The following is a 23,361-nucleotide window of genomic DNA, read 5'->3' as shown; positions in this document are numbered from 1 at the left end:
CAAAATAAAACAGTGTTCGTTTCACTTGCACTCAATGGACATCTCATGTCTCCAGGAAGTTACCATGTATGGCCACAGCATGGATGGGGAGGGAGATTAGCAGGCCTCACAGTGCTATAAAAAGAGCCTGCCTGCATTTGAATGAGGCCAGCAGGGTTTTAGGCCTAGTTCTATCACTAATTACCTCCATAATCCTACACAGTTAATTTCCTTTCGTAGCGTGAAGACGATCTGTAATATCTCATCCTCTCAAAAATGTTATAATGGATACTGATTTTTTCAATTGATTTTGACAGTGGATTTTTGGAATGATCTTAACCTATTTAAAAGTATTTATTTTTATAGTTGATATTCATATTTTTTCGTTGATTAATTAAAACATCCATACTTGAATTTTCATACAGGCATACTAGTAAAAAAGAATCAAATTAAAATATGCCACCTTCCTTAACTAACTTAACACCTTAACTAAGATATCAATTGTTTAATCTGAGTTACAGAAACAGTTCAAAGCTCTGATGTCCATTTTATCTTGTCTTTTTAATTTTAATAGCCAGATTAGAACAAACTAACTTTTAAAAAATCTTGCTAGACAGTCAATTCCTTCTCCTAACCCCCAAATGTTGTCTGTATTAGAAATAAAAGAAAATATATGGCAAAAAATATGAAGTGTCCTATAAAACATAATAACTTGCTTTTACTGACTACCTCCAAATTTGTCTTAGGTTAATAGCTATGTATCAGCCAAAGGGGTGGAGTTGAAAAATAGAAAGAAAAAAAAAAAAAAAGATAGTGAACCATACCATCCAGTCTTTGTCCAACGCTCTGTCTCTGTCGTTAATGATTTATCCTTTCACCATCTCCCTGGTCCCTAAATTTGGCTATGGCAATACTGGCCAGCAAAGGCAGTGCCAATCTACACCATCTGTGTATGTCATCTGCCATGCGCTTCACGGAATGACTTAAAAGGGAAATAGCTAGATAGAAAGTATCATTTATAGCAATTATATTTGTTACAAAGAATAATAAGCATTTTCTCTAAAAGAGGACTTAAGATTTTAAGGCTATTTCAACCTTTTAAAAATCCATATAAAATCAAAAACATATTTGGTAATCTAAATGAATTTTTAAACATCTAGCTTTTTGTACGTATTGTAAGTTTATCTTATCAATACCACACAAATAAATATGGGATAGCACATCCAAGGCAGTTCTTAGAAGTCTCTGTCCATTTTGCCATCCTCTGGACAGTGCTCTATTCCCCATCTAGTTAACCTGAGCAGCACAGTTTCTCAGTTTCTGAGCATGTTTAATTGACCACTGTGGTTGTCACGCCAACCAACACAGAGAATTCTGAGCTTACAATGGACATTTCAATACAGTGACCTAATTACTATCTGTCAACAAATTCACCAGCAAAATAAAGGGACGAACTCAGGAAATAAATAAATAAGATTTATTTCCTGAGTCTGAACTATAGAGATGTTTGCAATAAGACCATCATCATTTAAAAAAATAATCAGAATGCTTTAAGCATCACAAATATGATGCTTTTAATCCTTTGCCTTGGTTATTTCCTTTATGAGTTCCTTTTCTATAAAAAAAAAATGCCTGAAGTCAATATATATTTAGCTTCTCTTTTACTACAAAAGCAAGTGCCTTTTGCCATTTACTTATCCCTGGTGTAAAGATACCATATTGTCCAAATAGGAAATCAATGAATAGCAAAATTATCTCAATTCTGTATCATAAAATGAAAATTTACGAAGGCCCGGGTTAAGTTGTTATAATCCTGTTAACTATTGTTTAAGGAAGTCTTTAGTTCAAAGGCAAGAACAACAAATGCTAAAGATTGGAGGACTTTGCAACACGATGAAGTCACTTATTAACTGGAAAAAAAGACATATTGTTCCTTCTTGTAGAAGAAAAGAAGGCCAGCAAAAATACCAAACCTGGATTGAAAGAAATGTTTACACTAATCCTTTAGATATAAAACATATAAAATCTTTTGCCTTCACTTGACAATTTCTTTATTATATTTATAATAATTTGCTTTTGTTATGTGTGTGTGTGTCTGTCTGTCTGTATCTGTGTCTGAGACAGAAAAAGAAAAAGGAAGAGAGAGAGAATAAATTATTAAATTATGAATGTTCCTATTTTCTGGTAAATACTTCTGTGTGTTTTGGACTAGAAATTCCACTTTAATATAATTATTCTATGTGTAGGCTCTATCTATTAGCTAACAGAATATTGACACTCAGATGAGTTTCTTCTGTATATAACATCGGATGACAAATGAGCTTATTTTTTAAGAAATAAGTAAAGATAAATAAAATGTATGAATAGAAAACATACATATATTTTGGTGCGAATGTAAATTGATACAGCCACTATGGAGAACAGTATGGCGGTTCCTCAAAAAACTAAAGATAGAACTACCATACGACCCAGCAATCCCACTACTGGGCATATATCCTGAGAAAACCATCATTCAAAAGGATACATAATCCACTGTTATGGACTATATTATGGACTTTGGGTAGCCTGCTTCCCAAACTATTACTGATTTCCATTCTGCAGTGTGTTCTATGGCTCCATACAATGTGAATATGCTTCTTCTAAGATATGTAGGGCCCTGTTGGTAAAACTCTTAGAAATGTCTTGCATGCTCACCTTTCCCGCCTCGCAACAATAAGGAATGCGTTGTAATGTGCTATAAAGTATCCATGAATTCATCCTGACATCAGAAACTACTTCCACTGCACTTATAGCACCTAATGCCTTGATAACGAAAGTCATTTCCCATTGTTTATGGTAACAGTAATTCTTTTCTTCCTTAAATTCTTTTAAGATGCTGAAGTTCTTCCAATGTTCTAAAATTCTGGGGTTTAGAGAGAAAAACGTTTGAAAATACTTTTTTATGATAATATAAACTTGATTCTATTCATTCACAATTTTCATCCATTTGTCATAATTAGCCTTCATCTTTTAGTTTTTGTTTTATTTTTTAACCCTATTCAATTTATGTTTTCTCGATTTGGGTATCTTTGGAAACCGATTTCTTTCTGGAATAAGAGTATTTGGAGCTAGACCACCACAGTTTAAGACCCAGCTTCACCACCTACTAGCTGCGTGACCTTGGGAAAATTACTAAAAATCTCTATGCCTGAACCGAGGAGCAGGACAGGAATAAAGATGCAGACCTACTAGAGAATGGACTTGAGGACACGGGGAGGGGGAAGGGGAAGCTGGGACGAAGTGAGAGAGTGGCATGGACATATATACACTACCAAACGTAAAATAGAGAGCTAGTGGGAAGCAGCTGCATAGCACAGGGAGATCAGCTCAGTGCTTTGTGACCACCTAGAGGGGTGGGATAGGGAGGGTGGGAGGGAGACGCAAGAGGGAGGAGATATGGGGATAGATGTATATGTATAGCTGATTCACTTTGTTATACAACAGAAACTAACACACCACTGTAAAACAATTATACTCCAATAAAGATGTAAAAAAAAATCTCTGTGCCTTGGTTTCCTTATCAATGAAGTGAGAATCAAAAAAGTACCTAATTGATAGAGTTGACAGGATTGGGTAAATTAAACAAAAAGCACTGGAAATAGTGCCTGGCAAATAGTGTGAGCTTAACAAATGTTAACTAGTATAATTTCTTCTAGATTTACATGTGTAAGTCCCCAGTAGGAACTAAAATCAAACATTTATTTTGATCATAGCCCTGGAACCTCTTTGGCACTTCTATAGTTCAAGTATTTTCTTTTTGAAACACCATGCAATTACATACAATAACTTAAAGGAGGACTCGTTTATTCAATCTATATTTATTGAGCATCAATTGTTATATAATTGTACTCAGAACTTTGAATTCAGGATTAATAATTCTTGGATTTTGTCTGAAAGGGAAGTTTAGGAAGTAAAACTCAATGATAACTCAATGAGCTGAGTGACTCGAACGGTGAGTGACATTAGCAGGTAAGGAAGAGGATAAAGAGGGAAATCAGGATGGGCCAGTACACATAAGAGGGCGTGCCGTACGCTAAGAGAGCAAGGAGTCCTACGCTGTGTGAAGGATGAAATCAGAAAATGGGGCTAGAGAGTTCACTTTGCCCATATTGTAAAGGGCTTGATATGCCAAAATAAGGATAATGGATTTAATCTTACATACAGGGAGTGAAAATAATGGAAGCCTTTAAACCACAGAATTCATGAATATATTTAGTTTGAGAAAAATAACTAAAGCAGGGAGAGATTAGATGAAGAGAAGCATAGTAAAGACAACTGCAATAGCTTAAGGCAAGAACTGACTCAGTCTCAAGGCTACAACTGAACAGATGGAGATGAGACACCAGAACTAAAAGACATTTCTGAGGTAAAAGCATATGGTAACCAATTAGGTGTAGATGAAAATGCGGAAGGCATTAGCACTGACCCCTCAGCTTTCAGGCTTTGACACACCATATATAAATGGTGACAGAGTGATGGAAGTCAAGAACAAAGCTGCAGAGTAGATTCAGAAGTAAATTGATACATTTCATTTAGGACATGTTACATTTGAGGCACCGCCTATGCAGCAGCCTCTTAGATGGTCCTCACTGATCTCGCCTCATAGCACTCACGCCTTTCTGCCTTTCTGAAATCTCTTCCGCTTGAGTAAGGGCTACATTCATTCATTCATTCATTTACCTATTTATTGGTTACATTTATTGACTTGCTTCTAATGAAGAGAATATGGCACAGGTGATAAAATGTTGTTTCCAAGCTTACATTGTAAAAGCACTGTGGCTCTCACCAGGCATGCCCTCCTCCCATCTCTTTTAGATTCTATGTTCAGAAGCCAGCTACCACGGCGTGAGGCAACGCTGTAGTAAAGGAGCCTGCCAGCAAGATGGCCTAAGAGCTATTGAGCAAATGTGCTCCAGCAAGTTGAGCCTTCAGATGAGGCTGCAGCCACGGCCAACGGCTTGACCGCAATCCTGTCACTTTGCAACCTGTCACTCTGTTGTTCTCATAAGCATATCCCTGATGTTTTCATATCTATCTACGTGTGGCTGTTGTTTTAGTTATAGTGTGCCTCCACGTCCACATCAAAAGCTGCATCATCTAGTCTGCCTTGTTCAGTGACACTTAGCCGAGTGGCGGGCACACAGTCATTCTAGAATAATTATCTACGAATAATCACAACATTTTCACATTTGAGATGTCTTTTAGCATGGACAGGGAGGCCCTATAGCACAATGGAATGAACACAGTGACATATTCTAAAAGATGAATAAAAATCCATTTTGATCACCTACAATTTACCAAGTAGTGCCAATGATTTAGATGATTTATAAACATTATCTCATTTAATGATATATCAATCCCAACATATGGATGATAAAATTAAGCCTGTTGATCAGAAAAGCTAAGTTACAGGACCAGAAACAAGGTCAGTATATGGAAGAGTTAGGATCCATGTCTGAATGGTTCCGGTTATTTCCACTACCTTCCCTCTGGCAGTTGAGGGTTTTTCATTATGAAAATGTAAAAGCTAGAATATAAGTCATTTGCCCCATGCTGTTGCATTAACAAAGCTTTTAGGTTGTGTTTAGTTCAGCAGTGATGTTTACACCTGGGAATTCGGCAAGAGAAGAGGTATAATTCCGAGGGGCAGCAGGGATGGAAGACACAGTCTTCAAGCTCTTCCACCCGTGCGAGCTGTTTACTGGTTTGTTTTTAAGCTAATGAGCATGTAATACGTTCCCATAGGTATTTCCTTCCCCAGAGCATACTGAATTCACCCTAAAAGTTGTTCTGATCCAAAACAATAATTTCAAGAATTTCTATAAAGTCCTCAACTATGTTTTTTTGTGTGTGTGTTAAGCTCATGTCTTCATTTTTTATAGCAAAACAATCACCTTAGATTCTTAAGCATTCTGTTCTCCAGAAAAATGAGCTAATTTGATATTATATTCCATAGCAACATGTAAAAAACTGCTAGTTATTTTCATTTCTTCAAGATAATTTATGTACACTTAAAAAGAGAACGCAAAAAAAAAAAAGTAAATAACGCTATAATACATGGTGATAATTGGAATCTCGACAGTTACTGTTTTTGCTTTCATTTTATTTAATGTGCCAGTAAAAGATGCCTTGTGGTCTTAGTCATAACCAACTATTTACCAATAGTGATAACCAACTATTTCAACTTAGTTTAGAGCTGGTCTTCATGGGATCTTTCATGATCTCTGACATGAGATTTCTTTATGTATAATATTTGTTAATTAGCTAATGAGATCGGCAATAGCATTCATACCAGCAGCAGGTCTTGGCAGTCACGTGTGACATGGAGTTGATCTCCCTAAAATAACTGAGCTCCCATGTATACTGAATACATGATAATTGTTTTCTTGGTGCACGCATTCTTAACATTTTCAATAACTGTAGGTTTTCTAACTCGGTCAATTTCCCCCATCATCCCATGACTGTAATTTTCTCCTATAGCTACTGAATAATCCAGATGAAGGACTGTATACCATTGCACATTTCACAAAACTTTTTGAAGTAATCAAGAACTTATGCACATGATCATAGATTTCAAAAACCCTTTTGATTTTCAAAAGCAAAATGTTTGAGTTATTTACCCAGAAGGTTCTTATTTTAAATGACTGCCATTTCTATGTTTTCCTCTCAGGCTTTCAGGTTTCAAATCCATACTACCTTTATTTGGATATATATATATATATAAATTATAAACCTCAGCTGGGAAATTCACCGTGAGTTTTACCCAGCGGAAGTAATATACCAGACCAAGGGTTCTCTACATGTGGTCCCAGGATTAGCCACTACAGCGTCACTTGGGAAGGTATTAGAAATGCAGACTCTTGGACCCCAGCGCAGACTTACTATATCAGAAACTTGAGGGGAGGGGAGGAGGGGCAGCAACTTATGCTTCAACACACCCCAAAACTGGTGGAGCACCCAGCAGACCGAAGGCAGAACTGCTCTGTTAGACTCTGGTACTGCTACACTTGTGCGACTTACAAAGACACAGGAATCCCAAAGGCACAAAAATAGCACATCCATTGCAAAGTACAGTTAATAGTCTTTCTTCTCTTACAAGTTATTCATTTCTAACAGATTCAGGCAACATCATCACCTTATCTCCTCCAGAGGCTGCTTGTGTATCATGTAACAGGTTTTAAGGAAGCTCAGTTGTTTCAACTTGATATTATCTTTAAACCAAATGTTCTGTGATAGTGCTCAATTCACCATTTTAAGGTGAATAAAGCTCCATTTGTGACATTTATAATCTAGTTAGAGGGCTGGATAAACATTTCCTGGTAGTGCCCCTGCATCTAACTAGCAAGACAGAAGCTCTTGGTTATGGAATGAAGGAAACTTGAGGACCACAGTGGATTAACAATCAGTGGATTTCCTCGGGAAAGCAATTTTACCAAGGTGTAAAATGCAATTTTGACACCGCTCCGAAAGAGGTACTCAAGTTTTGTCTGGCACATTTTGTCTGGCAAAGCCTCAGCTGTATTTCACATAAAAGAAAATGAAGGAAATTGGAAATCATTGCCAGAGGCTACTTACGAGCTAAGAGTTCAAAGATCTCAGTGGCTGGATACATAGTAACATCTTTCTTTTTTCTTCTCATTTTGCAAAATGGGAAACAACATTATTCTTTCCGAACCATGCCCTCTAAATAGCTCTACCAGGCTCACTGCCGGCCCCTGGAGACCTTAGGCAAAGCCCACTTTTCTGTCCTCAGCTCCCTGAAGCTCCAGCCAGATCTCTTCTCCAGACTCTCGCAGGCATCAGCCCTCTTCTGAAACACACATCATTTCTGTTTGGGCACAAACATATACCCATTTCTTTAATGACTGACTCTGAACCACTGTCATTTCTGGAGTGTAGCATTCAATGACCTCTTCCAGTGCATCAGACACTGAGCTGATGTTCCCCTGTCACTCCATGAACTACGAGAAAATTCCATGAACCTAAGAATCAACTGAAAACTGTGGAAACTCAACTTATAATAAAGACTGATATTCGTGCAACAGAGTTAAAGCAATACGGCACAGAGACAATACTGACATTTTTATATACAAAAGTAAAAATTTAATAACGTAGTGAGAGACCGAGTGGGCACAGGTACAACGGACACCTCCGAAAGACGTCTACTTGTCACCCTAGAAATAGAACATATTTTCAAAAACACACGAGCAACCCTTAGCCAAAAGGCATACTGCAAAACCCTTTTCATAAGGATAAGATTCAAATGTTTTTCCAGGTAAGTTCTTTTTTAGTTCAACTTGTTATGATCTCTTAAGTGGGATGGACTTTTGATAACAAATTTTAAAGAAATTTTTAAAAATTTTGTTTCAAATAATACAATCCCGAGAGTACAAAATTTTCTTTTAAACTATATGGATTTCTACGTGGTCAGGAAGTCATTAAATAACTCCAGTAACTCTACAACTTGGAGTGGATGATTAAACATTGTCACAGAGATCGAAGAGGGATCTTACTTCAGATTTTACAAAATGGAAACATAAATAGTTAACAAGAATATACAAAATATAACAAAGATAAAGTTATACATGTACCAAAACCTGGGTTTGAGAAATAAATTGCTTTACTTAATCAATGTATGCAAACCATGTATACATAAATCCAATTTCATAATGTGATTTTTATATTAATTGTATTAAATGTAAATCATCTAACTTAGGGATGGGACTCTCCAACCTCTGGGCCAGAAGTGGTCGAAAACTATTTAGACTACCCTATAGTAAGATCAGGGGCACCCAAGCCTTTGCCATCCACTCCCACTTTTTCTCACACCCACGCTTAAAAATTAACAGATAAAATTATGCATCTACGTAAACTAAAGGGCATTCCATTGTTCACCTGTGCTGTCCTGCATTACTGTGCAACTCAAGCCCAATTTTAAAAAATTATTATTTAAAATGATTGCTTTATTACATTTCCAAAACATAGATTGTAAGACCCTTTCAATGAGGGCTTCTGTTTCTTGCACAATAAAATTTCAAAATAACCAGCGATAAGTAAATTATTATTATGTCTGAGTTACATTCAATACTGCAATGGTACATGATTCTTTGTACCTCAAGGACCACAAACAGCCTTGTAAACTTATCACAGATGATATAAAAAAAGACCCAGTCATGACAGAACGGCATTCTCAGCTTGCGGGAGCTGAGATTCCACTAGTCATGCCACAGGTATGGAAAATGATCTTTGGAGTGTTACTTGATCCAAGGCAAAACAGAGCAGATATTCCACTCTCTACATGAAAAGACACGCCATCTTCTCTGAGGCAGGCGGAGTAAATCATAGACACGAGAGTAGTACTGTTGAACAGGTCACCAAAGTACCAAACTCATACAACTTCAAAAATGACAAGAATGTTAGCTTTGTCATTACCCATGAATACATCAATCAAGTTTCCAAACATTTTGCCAATTTTTGCTAAAAATGTAAAATAGCACAACAAATTAATGAGCTCACAATGATTGGGGGGAAAATATTTGATGAATTTACTATAAACTCCATGTAAATATGATTTGCAAACCTTAATCATGTCATATCATATATTATTTCCTATGTAGGAACTATGAACCATTAAATTTTTTCATTAAAGGTAGCACACTGACAGTACAGACATATCGAAATGTCATCTTTGTAGAACAAATGGTTAGGTATTAGAAATTTGAGATGCTCAAACTAACACATCTACAATATATTCAAATAAGTCACAAATCACCCAGGAGACACTTAAAAATAATTCTGTTAATACTTAAAGGCTGAAGCAAAATGAACATATGTCAATTAACAATAGGAGCTGTGCCCACAATCGGACACAGATGAAATGGAGTGGCCAGTGGATTTGATTTCTTTTAATTGAGCATATTAGATGAAAAAATACACTCTATTTTTAGTATTTTTAAAACTGTGCAATGCTTGGTGGGACAGGGGCATGGGAATCCAGCTGCCTGAAGAGAGACCTCAGAATCATTAGGTTATAATGATGTTGCTTTTGCATCATTGCAGAATTTGAAAGAATAAATAAAGTACTAGAGTTGAGGCCAGACATTGTAATGATGATGTTTCTGTGAATGTGACACAAACCTTCCTCCCACTTTACCAGAAGCAACGGGTAAAAATACTTTTAATAGTCATATTAAAGTGGTACCCACATTTGACATACAGATGATATTCCAAACAGCATTATGAAAGAATCATATATGTCATATATTAGCGGAGTAGAGATCAGTATCAGTAGTAAGTGCCTGTCACCTCTTTGATGACTAAGTTTTTATCTAGGGTTGCAACAAATCACTGTATAAAAAGAACATATAAATAAATAAATTTATCTTCTCCCAAGATTTTACTTTTTTGACCTCACTATATAACTGGCATACAAAACATTACATAGCTTTAGATGTTCAAGAAGAACTCCCTCTCGATTTCAACAGATAATGTATCATACGTTGATTCCAAGCATAAATCAGTGATGATATACCAAAAAATTAGTACACCAAACTGCAGGGAGAAAGAGATAAACATTCAAATATTGTATGGAAATACTCCCCACATACCACTGACTAGAGCTTAAATGCCCTTTATTCAGACTGTGCCTTGTTCACAACCACAATACTGGCAATTGGTACAGACTACGTACTGATGAGAATGTGAAAATGGAAAGCATACAAGAAGGTAAAGAGAAATTTTGTTCCTTATTGACATGCTGGTCTTTGAATTTATGATCTCGAAAACTGACTAGATAGAGCCTCAGGAAGACCTCATCTTATTAAATTGTCCTCAATAACTTAAAACGGTTATTTCCCTTGAACTTTTTCCTTTGTTCAACTCTAATGAACAGTGAGCCTAGTGTCAGCAAATTTATAAACCATTATGTTACATTTTCTTTCTCAGCATCTTATATAAAGTTCTAAGACATAACTTTCAAAGTTTCAGTAACCACCTGCTAAACTTGACAGTTCAATGAATTTTACTTAATTGTTAAAATTGGAATGTGAATAATATGTGGGTTCTTTCATAATAAAACTAAAGTCTATTCATTTTCATGAAGTTTGCTATCAAACTACGGAATGTACTGCAGGTCAGAAGAAAAAAGAACTTTTTAAAATTCAAATCTAATGGCATAAAATGGAGTCATGGCAGCATTTTTCCAAGCAACGTTTAGCTGCTCCGTAAGGTCTGTCTTTATTTAGGAAGGAAACGTGTTCCATCCTTCTTTTAGCCTGTATGGTTGACCTCATCTTTTCCTTCTTCCTCTTCACCCTGCTCTTTCGCTTCCTCTCCTCCGAGTTTCCATCATCATCATCACAAGACATGAATGAGACTTTGCAGATTGGGTTCAAGAACAAAAGATAAAATCTACACCCCTAAGACCCTTAAGAAGGGACGTAACATTTATATAAAAAGATAATATGAGATGTCATTTATTAAATGCTAAACCAACATTTAGAAAATGACTGTCACAACGATTCAAGAAAGTGATTAAATCTAGTATTGTTTAATTTGCAGTTCTGGCTCTCTGTCTCAAGGAAAATTGCCTAGTTGTTGTGTAAATGGTCACAATGTGTTATGATGAGAGGGAAGAGATGAGGAGAAGGAGCCTGAACTGACTCCACTCTACTCTGTTGGAGATTCTGTGATAGGCACGTTCACCTGTTCACTATTCCATCTAATGCTCACAATAAAAATATTGTAGTGTAAACAAGTATACAATAATAATAAACCCATCAATCCCAAAGATAATGGTAGAGAAAACTAATTCTCAAAAAAAAAAAAAAAAGGGTTTTGAGAAAACTAGGATTGACTAGTACAGGTGAAGTTACACAGAAATCAAGTTATGCTACAGGTAAAGACGGCTGTAGCCAAAGTCATCTGCTCTGGAAACCCACAAGTTAATGGGCCACTCAGTATGACAGCTGACTACAAAAATGTCTGCGTTTTCTACATGGTTATGGTTTATGGAGAGAATCCAGTACATGGTTTCTGAATTCCAGATCTTAGGGTTTAATTACCACTTTCTATTATGGATGGTGAAGAGATTTAAAATGTTTTAAGTTCAGTTATTGTATGAATAGCATTCGAAGTCATCTTTACTGTAAAAGGATGAGATTTTTTAAAATTGATTTAAAATTATAATAATATTTCTGAAGTGTTAAATGAATCTGGGTTTAATGATATATGGGCTCTGCTTAAGACCTTCAGAACTTCTCAAAGCCTAAGGTTGGTTTTAATGGACAAACCTTATTCAATGTCATATCTGAGTGTTCCATTGCTCAAACCATGCTCAATCCTATTTTATTTAGTTAGTTATTTATTTTTGGCTGTGTTGGGTCTTCGTTTCTGTGCGAGGGCTTTCTCCAGTTGTGGCGAGCTGGGGCCACTCTTCATCGCGGTACGCGGGCCTCTCACTTTTGCAGCCTCTCCCGTTGCGGAGCACAGGCTCCAGACGCGCAGGCTCAGTAGTTGTGGCGCACGGGCCCAGCCGCTCCGCGGCACGTGGGATCCTCCCGGACCGGGGCACGAACCCGCGTCCCCCGCATCGGCAGGCGGACTCTCAACCACTGCGCCACCAGGGAAGCCCTCAATCCTATCTTTTAAAAAACTGATTCTAGGGCTTCCCTGGTGGCGCAGTGGTTGAGAGTCCGCCTGCCGATGCGCGGGACGCGGGTTCGTGCCCCGGTCCGGGAGGATCCCACGTGCCGCGGAGCGGCTGGGCCCGTGAGCCGTGGCCGCTGCGCCTGCGCGTCCGGAGCCTGTGCTCCGCAGCGGGAGAGGCCGCAGCAGTGAGAGGCCCGCGTACCACAAAACAAACAAACAAACAAATACTGATTCTAGTAGCAAAATACTGAAAGGTGTTTTATCAAAAATATATACAGTTCTTTACTAGCACTGAAAAAGAAACTTCCAGTCTAAAATTCCAAAATTTGTATTTGAATATTTTTATTATGGGAAAGAATGGTTTTTCTAACTAGACACATTTTATTTTCTTTGAAATGAAGACTATCTCATTTCATTAAGTTAAAATCCTCTTTGTTCTCTGGATATTTGTATAAGGTTTTCTTCTAGTTCCCTGTAGAGTTAAGTTTAAACTAAATAGCCATTGACTAAATAGTGTCCTCAAAAATCAAAGAACCTTTGAAATTGATAAGAAAACTATAATCAATAGTTTAATTATAAATTAATGTTAACATATATATTTGAATTAGATACTTGACATGAAATGCTAAGGACAGTGCCTAGATTATTAAATATTTGCTATTATATTTACTATTTTTCCATGAAAAGTAAATCATGTTAGTATAGGCAGTTAGCTATGTTTCAGATGTTCAGTCACTAAGCTGAAGTGTAAAATTGATATGGTATAGATTATTACAAATGAAAATGTATATCCACTGATACAGGAAATGTGGAGAGGTGTCCCCAAAATTGAAAAAATTGGCTAAATTTTCAGGGAAAGGGATTTGATCATGTACTGCTTCTTTATTTGAATAATTTACTAGAACTTTTGCTCATCAAATAACAATAAAGGAATATAAACAATTATAATTTTTTTAGGAGGCAGTGTGAACAATATGTTTTATGCTCCTAAAATTATTCTCAGGGATTGATTCCACCAAATCACTCTCTTTTGTAGAGGTAGGTGGACTAAAAGATTATTATTTCTCGTATGATAGAAATGTAAGTCCATAAACATTAAGCAATTTAAACAATGTGCCAAAATGTCTTTCTCTCTTTTGGAAACTCTTCCGGTTATACACAACAGTAATGTTCTGGCAGGTTGATACATACGTCTTAATACTTTAGGAACACAAATGATTTGAAACCCAACAGGCCTCCTTTTTTTCTCTGATCTCAGATTCGCTCATATTGTAACTTATTCCCCAGTGAACTCTATAAACGGGCCCCAGAAAACAGAATTTCACCTGTGACCAGAGTTAAATTTCCCACTTGCAAGTTGAGAGAAACAGTCAGCTATCTTTTGTTTTTCTTTCCCTTTATTTTCTCAGAGCAAGAAAGGAAGTTTATTTCAGATTAAGAATATCTAAGACAATGGTCACCATTTGAATAGAGAACACATGGGAAAACGTGAATTTATTTTTACAATGTCAGCTAATCCACAGCTGTGCCACCTGTTAATATGGATGCTATCCAAAAGGATTTTGAAAATAAGCCAGGCAGTCTGTCTTCGATGTATGAAAAAGAAAACTGTCAAACATTTTACATGGGGAGGAGGGGGCGGGGAGGCGTGTATGTGTAGAGGAAAATGGAGGCCAAAATTGACAAACTAGGAGTCATCTCCTGTATCCTATGAATCCCACACGCACCACTGCCTTTGAGATTAAAGAATAATTAATTTCCAAGAACCATTTTGAAGTCATCACTCTACCTTCATTCTGTATCAGTATCTCAGTCCACCATACTGTTCTTCTCAGTTTCCTTAAATGGTTAAGACTAAGTTTCAGTACAAGGAGTTAATGCTGTAACTATATTAAGCGCTTTCACTTTAAAAGGTGAATACACTCATTCTAATGATGCGGTAAAAAAAAAAACTGACATATATCCTTTATCCTACCAAGATGGTAGAACTTGTGTTATTGAGCATGTGGGTCTCAGAGACAAATAGCACCCACAGTTTTAAAAAACATAATTAGCAACAAATCCAATGGAAATATAAGATGACAATATTCTAAAACATTAAATCTAAACTACATTGACATATATACACTGGTATGTATAAAATGAATAACTAATAAGAACCTGCTGTATAAAAAAATAAATAAAATAAAATTCAGAAATTCAAAAAAAAATATCTAAAGCAGTCATCAAAACCAGGGCAATGCAGAAGTTCTGGGATTATTTACCAAATTTTATGAAAAATGCACCTAATTTTCCCTACTGACAGGTGTCTTAGAACATCTGATAACAACATGAAGTTCATTTCTTATTTATTTATTTATTTTTTTTTTTGCGGTACGCGGGCCTCTCACTGCTGTGGCCTCTCCCATTGCGGAGCGCAGGCTCCGGACGCGCAGGCGCAGCGGCCACGGCTCACGGGCCCAGCCGCTCCGCGGCATGTGGGATCTTCCCGGACCTGGGCACGAACCCGCGTCCCCTGCATCGGCAGGCGGATTCTCAACCACTGCGCCACCAGGGAAGCCCTTATTTATTTATTTATTTATTATTATTATTTTTTTTAGAAGTTCATTTCTTAAAGTGCAGCAAACACTAGTAAAAGTACGGCTGTCAAATCACAGGACAGAGTTTTCCTATGCGCTTTTTAAAATCTCAGTCTCTAAGCTTCTTCTAGCTTTGTTGTCCAAATGCTGATGACGTCTGACAATGCCTGTTGAGATGAAGTGAGTCCACCTGGAGCTACGGTCTACACAAGACAAATTCCCTTTCTCATGGGTCTACAAGTAGCTAACATCCCCAAAGCAAAAGGAGGCTAATTAATTTGTTCCATTTCCATGAGTGTTCGAAGGTTTTTGGTGCTGTTGTTATTTTCCTAGTCACAGGCCTATGGATTTCAATGGCACACTATTAAAGATTCGCATTCTATTAATAAAGCAGACATTTTGACTCATCCTGGTTCTTTAATTTCTCTTGCAATGGTTCTCAAAATATTTTACTACCAATGCTTACTTGGTAAGGTTTAGGGTGAATTAACTATTCAAATTATAAAAATAAAATATTGGTGAGGGGAAAATTCAGCATCCCCTAGGACGTGTCCAAGAGTAGTGTGTCAAGATGACGTTTAAGGATACAATAAGTGGACATTCGGTCCAGTTGCCACTTAGCAGGTCAAACTTGGGGAAAAGTTCTTAATATTAAGTCCCTTCATATCAGCTTCCTAAAAGGATCTGGACATGTGTTTTATTTAGGGGTCTCTGGATTGCCAAGAACTGAGACCCACTAAGATTAGCTGGGGGGTGGGCAGCGCAGTCACTAGAAAGGTCCATGGAGGGATAAAGAGACCCTCCCAACACACCAGGAAGCGTCTTCTCCCAACCTCAAGAGAGGAGTCCCATTGACCAAGCCCATCTTTTTGGAGTCAAGACTCAGAGGTCACAGATTGCTGGCTCTCCTACGGATTGGCTGCCCCTGGTGAAGCTGTTCGCATCTGGCCAAAAGAGCCAGAGTCGGTGATAAAGAACACAGCCGTGAGTTACCAAGCACGGCTGACCGGCGCAGAGTTAGTACGTGGCTGGGGCCGAGTCACTAGGAAGGGCGGGTGGCAGGCAGGCCTCGCTGACATCTAGTGCAATGCAGGGTGCAGGTGAAAGTCAGACCAGGGCCACCGTCTGACTGTATCGAACCCGGGCTCCGCTACTTGCTACTATGAGACTTTGGTCCAGTTAATTAACCTATTTGATTTTTAGTTTTCTCAATATTGGTACCACCAAAGGCCATTGTGAAGAGTCAATGATATAATTTATGTAAAGTCCCTAGGCCGTTGTCTGGCACTGAAATCACAGGGTAATTCACATTGACCAACATCATCTAGAGATGAGGAGCTGAAGCCCCCTGCCTCTCTGCTCAGTTAGTACAGTGGTGTCTCTTCTTCAGGGGTGACATCTGCTTAAGGAAGAGTTAGGCTCCAGAGTCATCTGGCAGGGCAGAAATAACCCTAGTCAAAAAAAGTTTTGGAAAGACTTTGTCAGCCCACAAATATGATATATATGCTTTTGTCCTATGTGTGTATACTTGTCGAATGTAGAGTATATAATTATGAGCAGACATAAATATAATCATACAGTGTTGTTAACTGTGAGATAGACAGACGTAACAACTGACCGGGAAAAAACAGATCTGTGCCCTGCCCTTTCATTGAGATGTTCTTGCTGGTTTTAGTAAGTCAAGGATGCTGCCACGACACCTGTGTTAGTGGCATTGGGCTGAGGCTGAGTGAGGACCATTAGGCAGTGGCCCCGTGATGGGTTTGAGGTGAGGAAGCTGGGCTGTTGCCACCAAGTGTGACCTCCTATGTCCTCCAGGGACCCAGTCCTTCAGGATCACCAGCGGTTGATTCTCAGAGGAAGTCAGCGGTGGGCTCTGTTCAGCTGGAGAAGTCGACAGCGTAGATTCATATGATGCTAGTTAATTATGCTAGAAAAACATGCTGAGTGACACCGAGGCTATCTTTTGAGCTGATCAAACATTTCCAGTACACAGCTTGTAATTTTGAGGCTTTTTTCATATACGATGTTCCTATTCAGAAATGAAATCAATCAGGTTTTTGGCTGTTTGCAACAGTTCAGCCAGTTTATGAAGATTCCAACTTGCTCTCTCTTTCTGTTCATTGTTATTTTCTTTTAATCTCTATATAATCACTTTTTAAAATCACTTCTTCTAATCCTTGATTCATCAGTGACCTTCTCTGTGACCTCTCCTAATTCAGTAATGTGTTCACTGGAGTTATCTACAAAGTACTGGCTACCCACTTGGCTGGCCATATGAACACACATTCACTAATTCACTAATGATCAGACACCCTCAAATCATTAACATCTCTTCCCAGAGCACTGGGCAAAATGTTCCAGATGTAGTTGCATATCTACAAGTCATAAATGTATACCTTTTAAATCTTTGTAAAGAAAATCTCTTCATGCACTTTGCCCAGCTCTCTATGACAAGTGAAGCCCTTGTTGCTGGATTTGGTGACCAATGTATCTCGATTTTTCACAAGTGATGCTGGGTTTATTATGGCTGAACCTAAGGGCTAGGTTCAAAACAGCCTCTTTGCTTTTCTTTTCTTTTTTCCTCCCATACCAGAACACTGTTGCTTTTGGTTGAACTCGAGATAAAATAACTGGCTTTCATTCCGAGGGCGTGTTTTACAAAAAACATGGTTCCTTAAAACAACACTATGCTCCCACTCAGCACAATGAGATATACTCACCTTTGGGAAGGGTGGCACATGCAGATGGAATAACAGATCACTGACCCCATTTCAGTTTCACACCAAGGCATGGGCTCACCCAGCAGAACGGCTGGTGATGTTATCCCACTATTATTGTCTCTCCCAAACCGATCACACGCAGTTAAATTAGTGCAAATGTCACAGGACTGCTTTCAGTTGCCTTTCAGAGGAAGTGGGGAAGGGAGAACTCATTTTGAAGAAAAATACATTTCCTATGGAAGATCTTTTTAAGTCCTTAAATATCAACTCCATTGTATTTTTTCAAATATGTTTATTAAACCACTGGCTTCCATTTTACATGCTAGCTGAATCTGGAAGGTGACATGAGTAAACACTGACATGAATTTTAGTCCTTTAAATTTGTAACAGGGAAGCATCGATTTCAATTGTTAAGAAGGGACAGGCAAGCATCTTTCAAACGTCAGAGACTTCTGTGCTATCTGAAATATTACTTAAGAAAATCCTATGCAGTTTAAGAAAAACAGGATAAGGGTTAATGCAGAGTGTTGCCTTCCTTTCAGTGGATGGGTCATCAAATCTGTCCACCTAAATTCTTTAAAAACCTCTAATGATTTGTATCTGCTTGTCAAGGAACCCCTCCAACTTAGATCCCACCCCATTGTTTCCTGCCTCCACGCAAGTAGAGAGAGCGTTTACATTCAAATATAACTTTCTAACAACAAACTCATACAGAAAAGGTGTCACAGGCATAGTTGAAAGGAATAGAAGACCAGGAATGAAGAAACTTAAACCCTCTCTTTCTCCATTAAGAAAAAAAAAGCTTAATCACAGATATTTTACTTATATATCTTGATATACTTAGAGATCATTATACGAATTTTAATTTTTAAAAATGGTTTTCCACGGCTGTTCCTGAACCAAGTATGCACATCTATGATAAAAAGAACCCGATGAGACAGGTGGAGGCGATCATCACATCACCGCTACCCAGACCCCAATGAAGGAAAGATTTTCAGTGTTACTGGAGAAAAACACATCACAACTAATTACATCATTCTTCTTGGCTCCTGCAGCTACCAAGGCAAGCTCAGACATCCTCAGCCTGTTACCACAATCCGTGATGAACCTCAAGGTTTTATTTAGTGTAATGAATACCAGTTTTCTATTTAAAATGATACACTTCTATTTCCTTAAACAGGTTGACTGGCCGAGAAGCAATCTTCTTATGTGCTATAAAAAGATATTAAAATAAGGTATTTTATTCCTAAAATAAAAGTCAATTGAGATGCCTTTTAAGGATGAAAATTACCATGAAAATTTGCCATTTTATATCACTGATGAACACTTCAGCTGTTTGTTCACATAGTAAAGGCAGCTGAGGTTTTCTTTTAATTTAAAATAGATCACATTCTATCTATGTAGATTATTGTGTTCCTGCTACAGAGTATCATTAACAAGTGTGCCAATGTCTAAAACCGGGGCACTGGTTTATCTATTGCCTTCCTCTACTGCTTCTATAAAGCCTTTATGTATTTAATGTCTCTTATTATGTATATGGGAGTGTGTGTACATGTGTGTTAAGGTGAAAGACCCAGCAAAGCTGAATGGTTTAAAATAATGTAAATACTATACTTCCAACCTACCTATCTTATCATGTAAAATATAATTTTCTAAAATAATGCATTTACGTACATTTGAAATCAAATTTGATGGCTGAATCTTTTCCGTACTACTCTTAAATGTAACCTTTAAGTAGCATTACCTGTGGTAATGTTTCTTTCCATCCTAAGAACACAAGAGTGTTTTCTGTAACATTACATAAGCCTTGAACAGACATGAGAGAAAACGCGGCCGATTCTGGGGTGAAAGCTACAGTTCCCTCCAAAGCTACCACTCGACACACACACAAATTCTACAGTATTGGAATCATTTAAAATTGCCAATATCTGGCCATTTTCAACCTATAAAAACGACAATTTCACTTTAACTTATACAGCCAGATATACCTCACCGGCTTAGAAAATGCATCAGAGAATATCCTTGACATTTATTATGCAGAAGTTGATCACAATCAACTCTATAGAAAGGGAAGCCTTAATGTCACCGTACACTCTGCAAATTTATGAACCTTCGCTCCATCTCTATTAAAACTCAACTGCATCCACTCAAAGAAAAAAAGGATTTTTTTAAAAGGCGCACCAAAGAAAATATAATAAATACACTCTCGGTCTTTGTTCTATCCGATGTCCTTTCAAAGGTATCGATAACGGTTACATCACCAGATTTTTAACTACAACTAGCTCCCCATATGGCATTTATGGCTCACACCAGGAATCCCCTGACCCAGCTCGACAAGCGCGAAAACATGAAATAAATGACGATGAACAAAGGTCCAGGGGACCGCGCGCAACGACACCGCAATGCTCTCATCGCTAACGCTCGGCTCCGCATCCGAAAACTGATATCCGAAAGATTTGCAAACAGTGGCAACATTCACGCCAGATATGAACGCAAGTGGGGAACAGACTACAGGGGAAACAAAAAATGCCTTCCAAGACAGAAACTTTCATTAGCCTCGCTGGCAAGTGTCTAAAGCAAACAAGGAAACTGCAAAATAATGACTTAGTTACAAATAAACCCTTTCTAGCACAGTACCTTTTTGTGTCTGTCCCTCTTCCATATTCTCTTCCATGGCTACCTTTCTTCAGTAGAATCTGGTACAAGGAATTAATCAAAAGCTCAATTAGATGGAGGAGAAGCGAGTGATTTTTTTTTTTTTTTTTTTTTTTTTGTCCCTGGGAAGCTCCCCCAGCAGTGGCTTGGGTAAGTCCTTGGAGCTTAGCTCGGGCTCCCTCGCGCTTCTTGTTTGCTTGGAGACAGGCTGTCAAGTGCAATTTCATTCAAATTACTCTTCCGTGAAGATTATTAATTTTTCTTCTCAATGCTGTCCATTGTGCAGCACTGTAAGCAGGTATTCAAGCAAAGAGCCTGAGAATTTTGGGGGGAAATTTGGTCTGAATCCCAGTGGCAGAGGCTCTAGGACGTGAAAGGCTTGCTTTGCATTTCAAATGGGGAAAAGAAATTGAGGTTTGTATTGAAATCTGGGCTTTAAATTGGAAACAGGCTGAGCTGGGAACAGATGGAGGGGTGTTCTCCTAACAGGAAGCAGACCACCAACCCGTAATTCCCCCTCTCCACCACCAGAGTGGGAAAGCCCAGACTCCGGCGGTTCTTTATGCTGCAGTCTCGGGGCTCACCCAGTCAGATACCTTACAAAACTGCGTTCTCCTGTTCTCTCCTCCCCACGTAGCTGGTTAATTTGATTTAAAAGTGCCAAGAAAGGATGCAATTATACCATCTCAGGGTTTATCTGTAAAAGGTGATCATTGAGAGAGGACTTGTAAGCTCACACCTCTCAGGTTTAAAAAGATAGAGAAGTATGGTTTTCAAAAGAATGAGTATAAACCTTTAAGCCTGAAAGATATGTTTTAAGTCATTATTTCACTTCAGCACCACGAAACTCTTGACAGGAAGGGAGAGAAACAATGCAATTTCTGTAAAAAGAATCTAGGGATGCCTTTGTAATAGACTGTTGTGATTTTCGGCCATGAAAACTGATTTTAAATGGGAATGTCTTGAAAGAGAATTGTTTCAAGGGTCATTCTTGGGGAAGCAGAAGGAACAAATTATAGATGAGGAACGACAGGATAAGCAATTTATAATGGGATTCTGCAGTCTGATTTGGAATGCAAATCACAGCGCTGCAGTCTGGCAAGAAATTAGCATTTGCACTTCAGCCTACTGAGTGACAGGGCACGATCCAAGAGTCTCCCTACTTCACAAAAGGTATAGGAAGAAAAATAAACAGTATCCCTTCCCAGGGGGCATAAACCTTGCCTAGAGTATAAAGAAAGGAAGAATCCCTATCTCCGCCTCGGTCTCTAAAGAAGCAAAAGCACACAGAGAAACACACATGCGTGTACACACACAAAACTGTAATTCCTTACCTTTAATAAAAAATACTTCGCCTCCTAATCACCCACAGCAGACGTTTCTTGCATTATAGCATATACTTCACATACATTTTTTTAAGTGGGTCAGCAGCATATTCCATATCACCCTCAAAACCATCACAAAAGCAACTATTGAGGAGAAAGGCAATTTCTTGTACAACATTCCACTGTATTTCCCAAGATTTCTCCTAAAAGAATGTTTAGCCTTCTCACTTCTACGATTGATTATTTGCTATTTATTTTCTCTACTCAAACGAATTTAACCCAAAGGTAAATATAATTCAAATAAATCAAAAGCCTATCTCTTCTGAATATATTTCAATCTGTATTCAAGGGTTCATGAGAGAGAGCTGCTTGCTCCGGGCATGGATTGAAAGAAGGAAACCAAGAGGGAAATCAAAGAGCCAAATCATAGCAGCATCTCTGCTTCCACTTCTCCCCAGGCTGACATAAACTGGTATACAGTCAAAACAGAATGGAGCATTACTTCTCAGTGATGTTCTTTATTCATTTAATACCACAGGAATCATCAGTGAAACAAATCATTAATAGTTAATAGCAGTAGAAAGAATAAGGCCATTTTAAGCCTTCAGGGCACTTTACAATCTACAAGACACATGCACATGCATTAACCCATTTGCAAAACAAAGAGGGAAAGTGTTATTTTCCCCCCATTTTATGTTGGAAAAAACTGAGACTCAGGGAGACCCTGGACTGGGCCAGTTAACAGCCAAGTAAGTCTAAGATTCCGCGTCAGCGGTTCCTCGACTGACGCTTTGAACCTGAGGCTGCCTTTCCCGCCTGCATTATGAGTGTCCTCAGCACCCTCACCAATCAGACTCAGTTCACAGCCTTGTGCTTCACCATGTGTACCACGGGAAAGAGTGAAAGGAAGATGAAAAGGAAATTTAAAAAAATATTCATTGGGCAAGATGAGTGGAAAAGTCACTATAACTTCTTTTCTTTCTGGAAACTTTCCAGCAGAGCAACAAATTCCTATAATGATCATTATTATTATTTTTTTGTCTAAATAGACTTTTTCACGCACAAATTTTTAAAAGAAGACGATAGCAACTTATACCGATTTTTCAAATATGCAAAGAACCACCTAAAATCCAGGCTAAAGAGACTCTTAATGAGGAGAAACAAGCAGGCACACAGCTTCCTTACGCAATCACCTCTCAGTAAGAGGAGACTAATTTTTTTCTTGTGGTAAAATAGACATAACATAAAATGTACCATCTGAACCGTGTTTAAGTGGACAGTTCTGTGGTACCAAGTACATTCGCACCATTGTACAACCGTGATCAACTTGCACCTCCAGAACTTCTTCACTCCCCAGAGAGAAACTCTGACCCCTTAAAACTCTGTCCTTCTCTCCCACTGGAAGGCAGCTGA

General features: G+C 38.1%; 1 protein-coding gene across 6 annotated transcripts in view; it reads right to left on the bottom strand.

Annotated features, from left to right (window-relative positions):
• Positions 1–23,361, bottom strand: part of GPM6A (glycoprotein M6A) — a 252,254-nt gene that overhangs the window by 104,736 nt on the left and 124,157 nt on the right. Inside the window, exons 1-2 of one of the 6 annotated variants that reach the window (XM_067022569.1) lie at positions 21,958–22,426; positions 20,606–20,664 (exon numbers count right to left, since the gene is read on the bottom strand). The exons of 1 other annotated variant lie outside the window; for it this stretch is intronic. In XM_067022569.1, the coding sequence (XP_066878670.1) occupies positions 20,606–20,642 (37 nt within the window). In that variant the 5' untranslated portion in view covers positions 20,643–20,664; positions 21,958–22,426. 4 more of the 6 variants (XM_067022570.1, XM_067022571.1, XM_067022568.1 and 1 more) reach the window with 4 other exon arrangements.

The sequence above is a fragment of the Kogia breviceps genome, chromosome 20, assembly GCF_026419965.1.
Source record: "Kogia breviceps isolate mKogBre1 chromosome 20, mKogBre1 haplotype 1, whole genome shotgun sequence".
Taxonomy (NCBI): Eukaryota; Metazoa; Chordata; class Mammalia; order Artiodactyla; family Physeteridae; genus Kogia; species Kogia breviceps.
The sequence above is the reverse complement of the archived record's forward strand: the minus strand, read 5'-3'. Positions and strand labels throughout refer to the sequence as shown.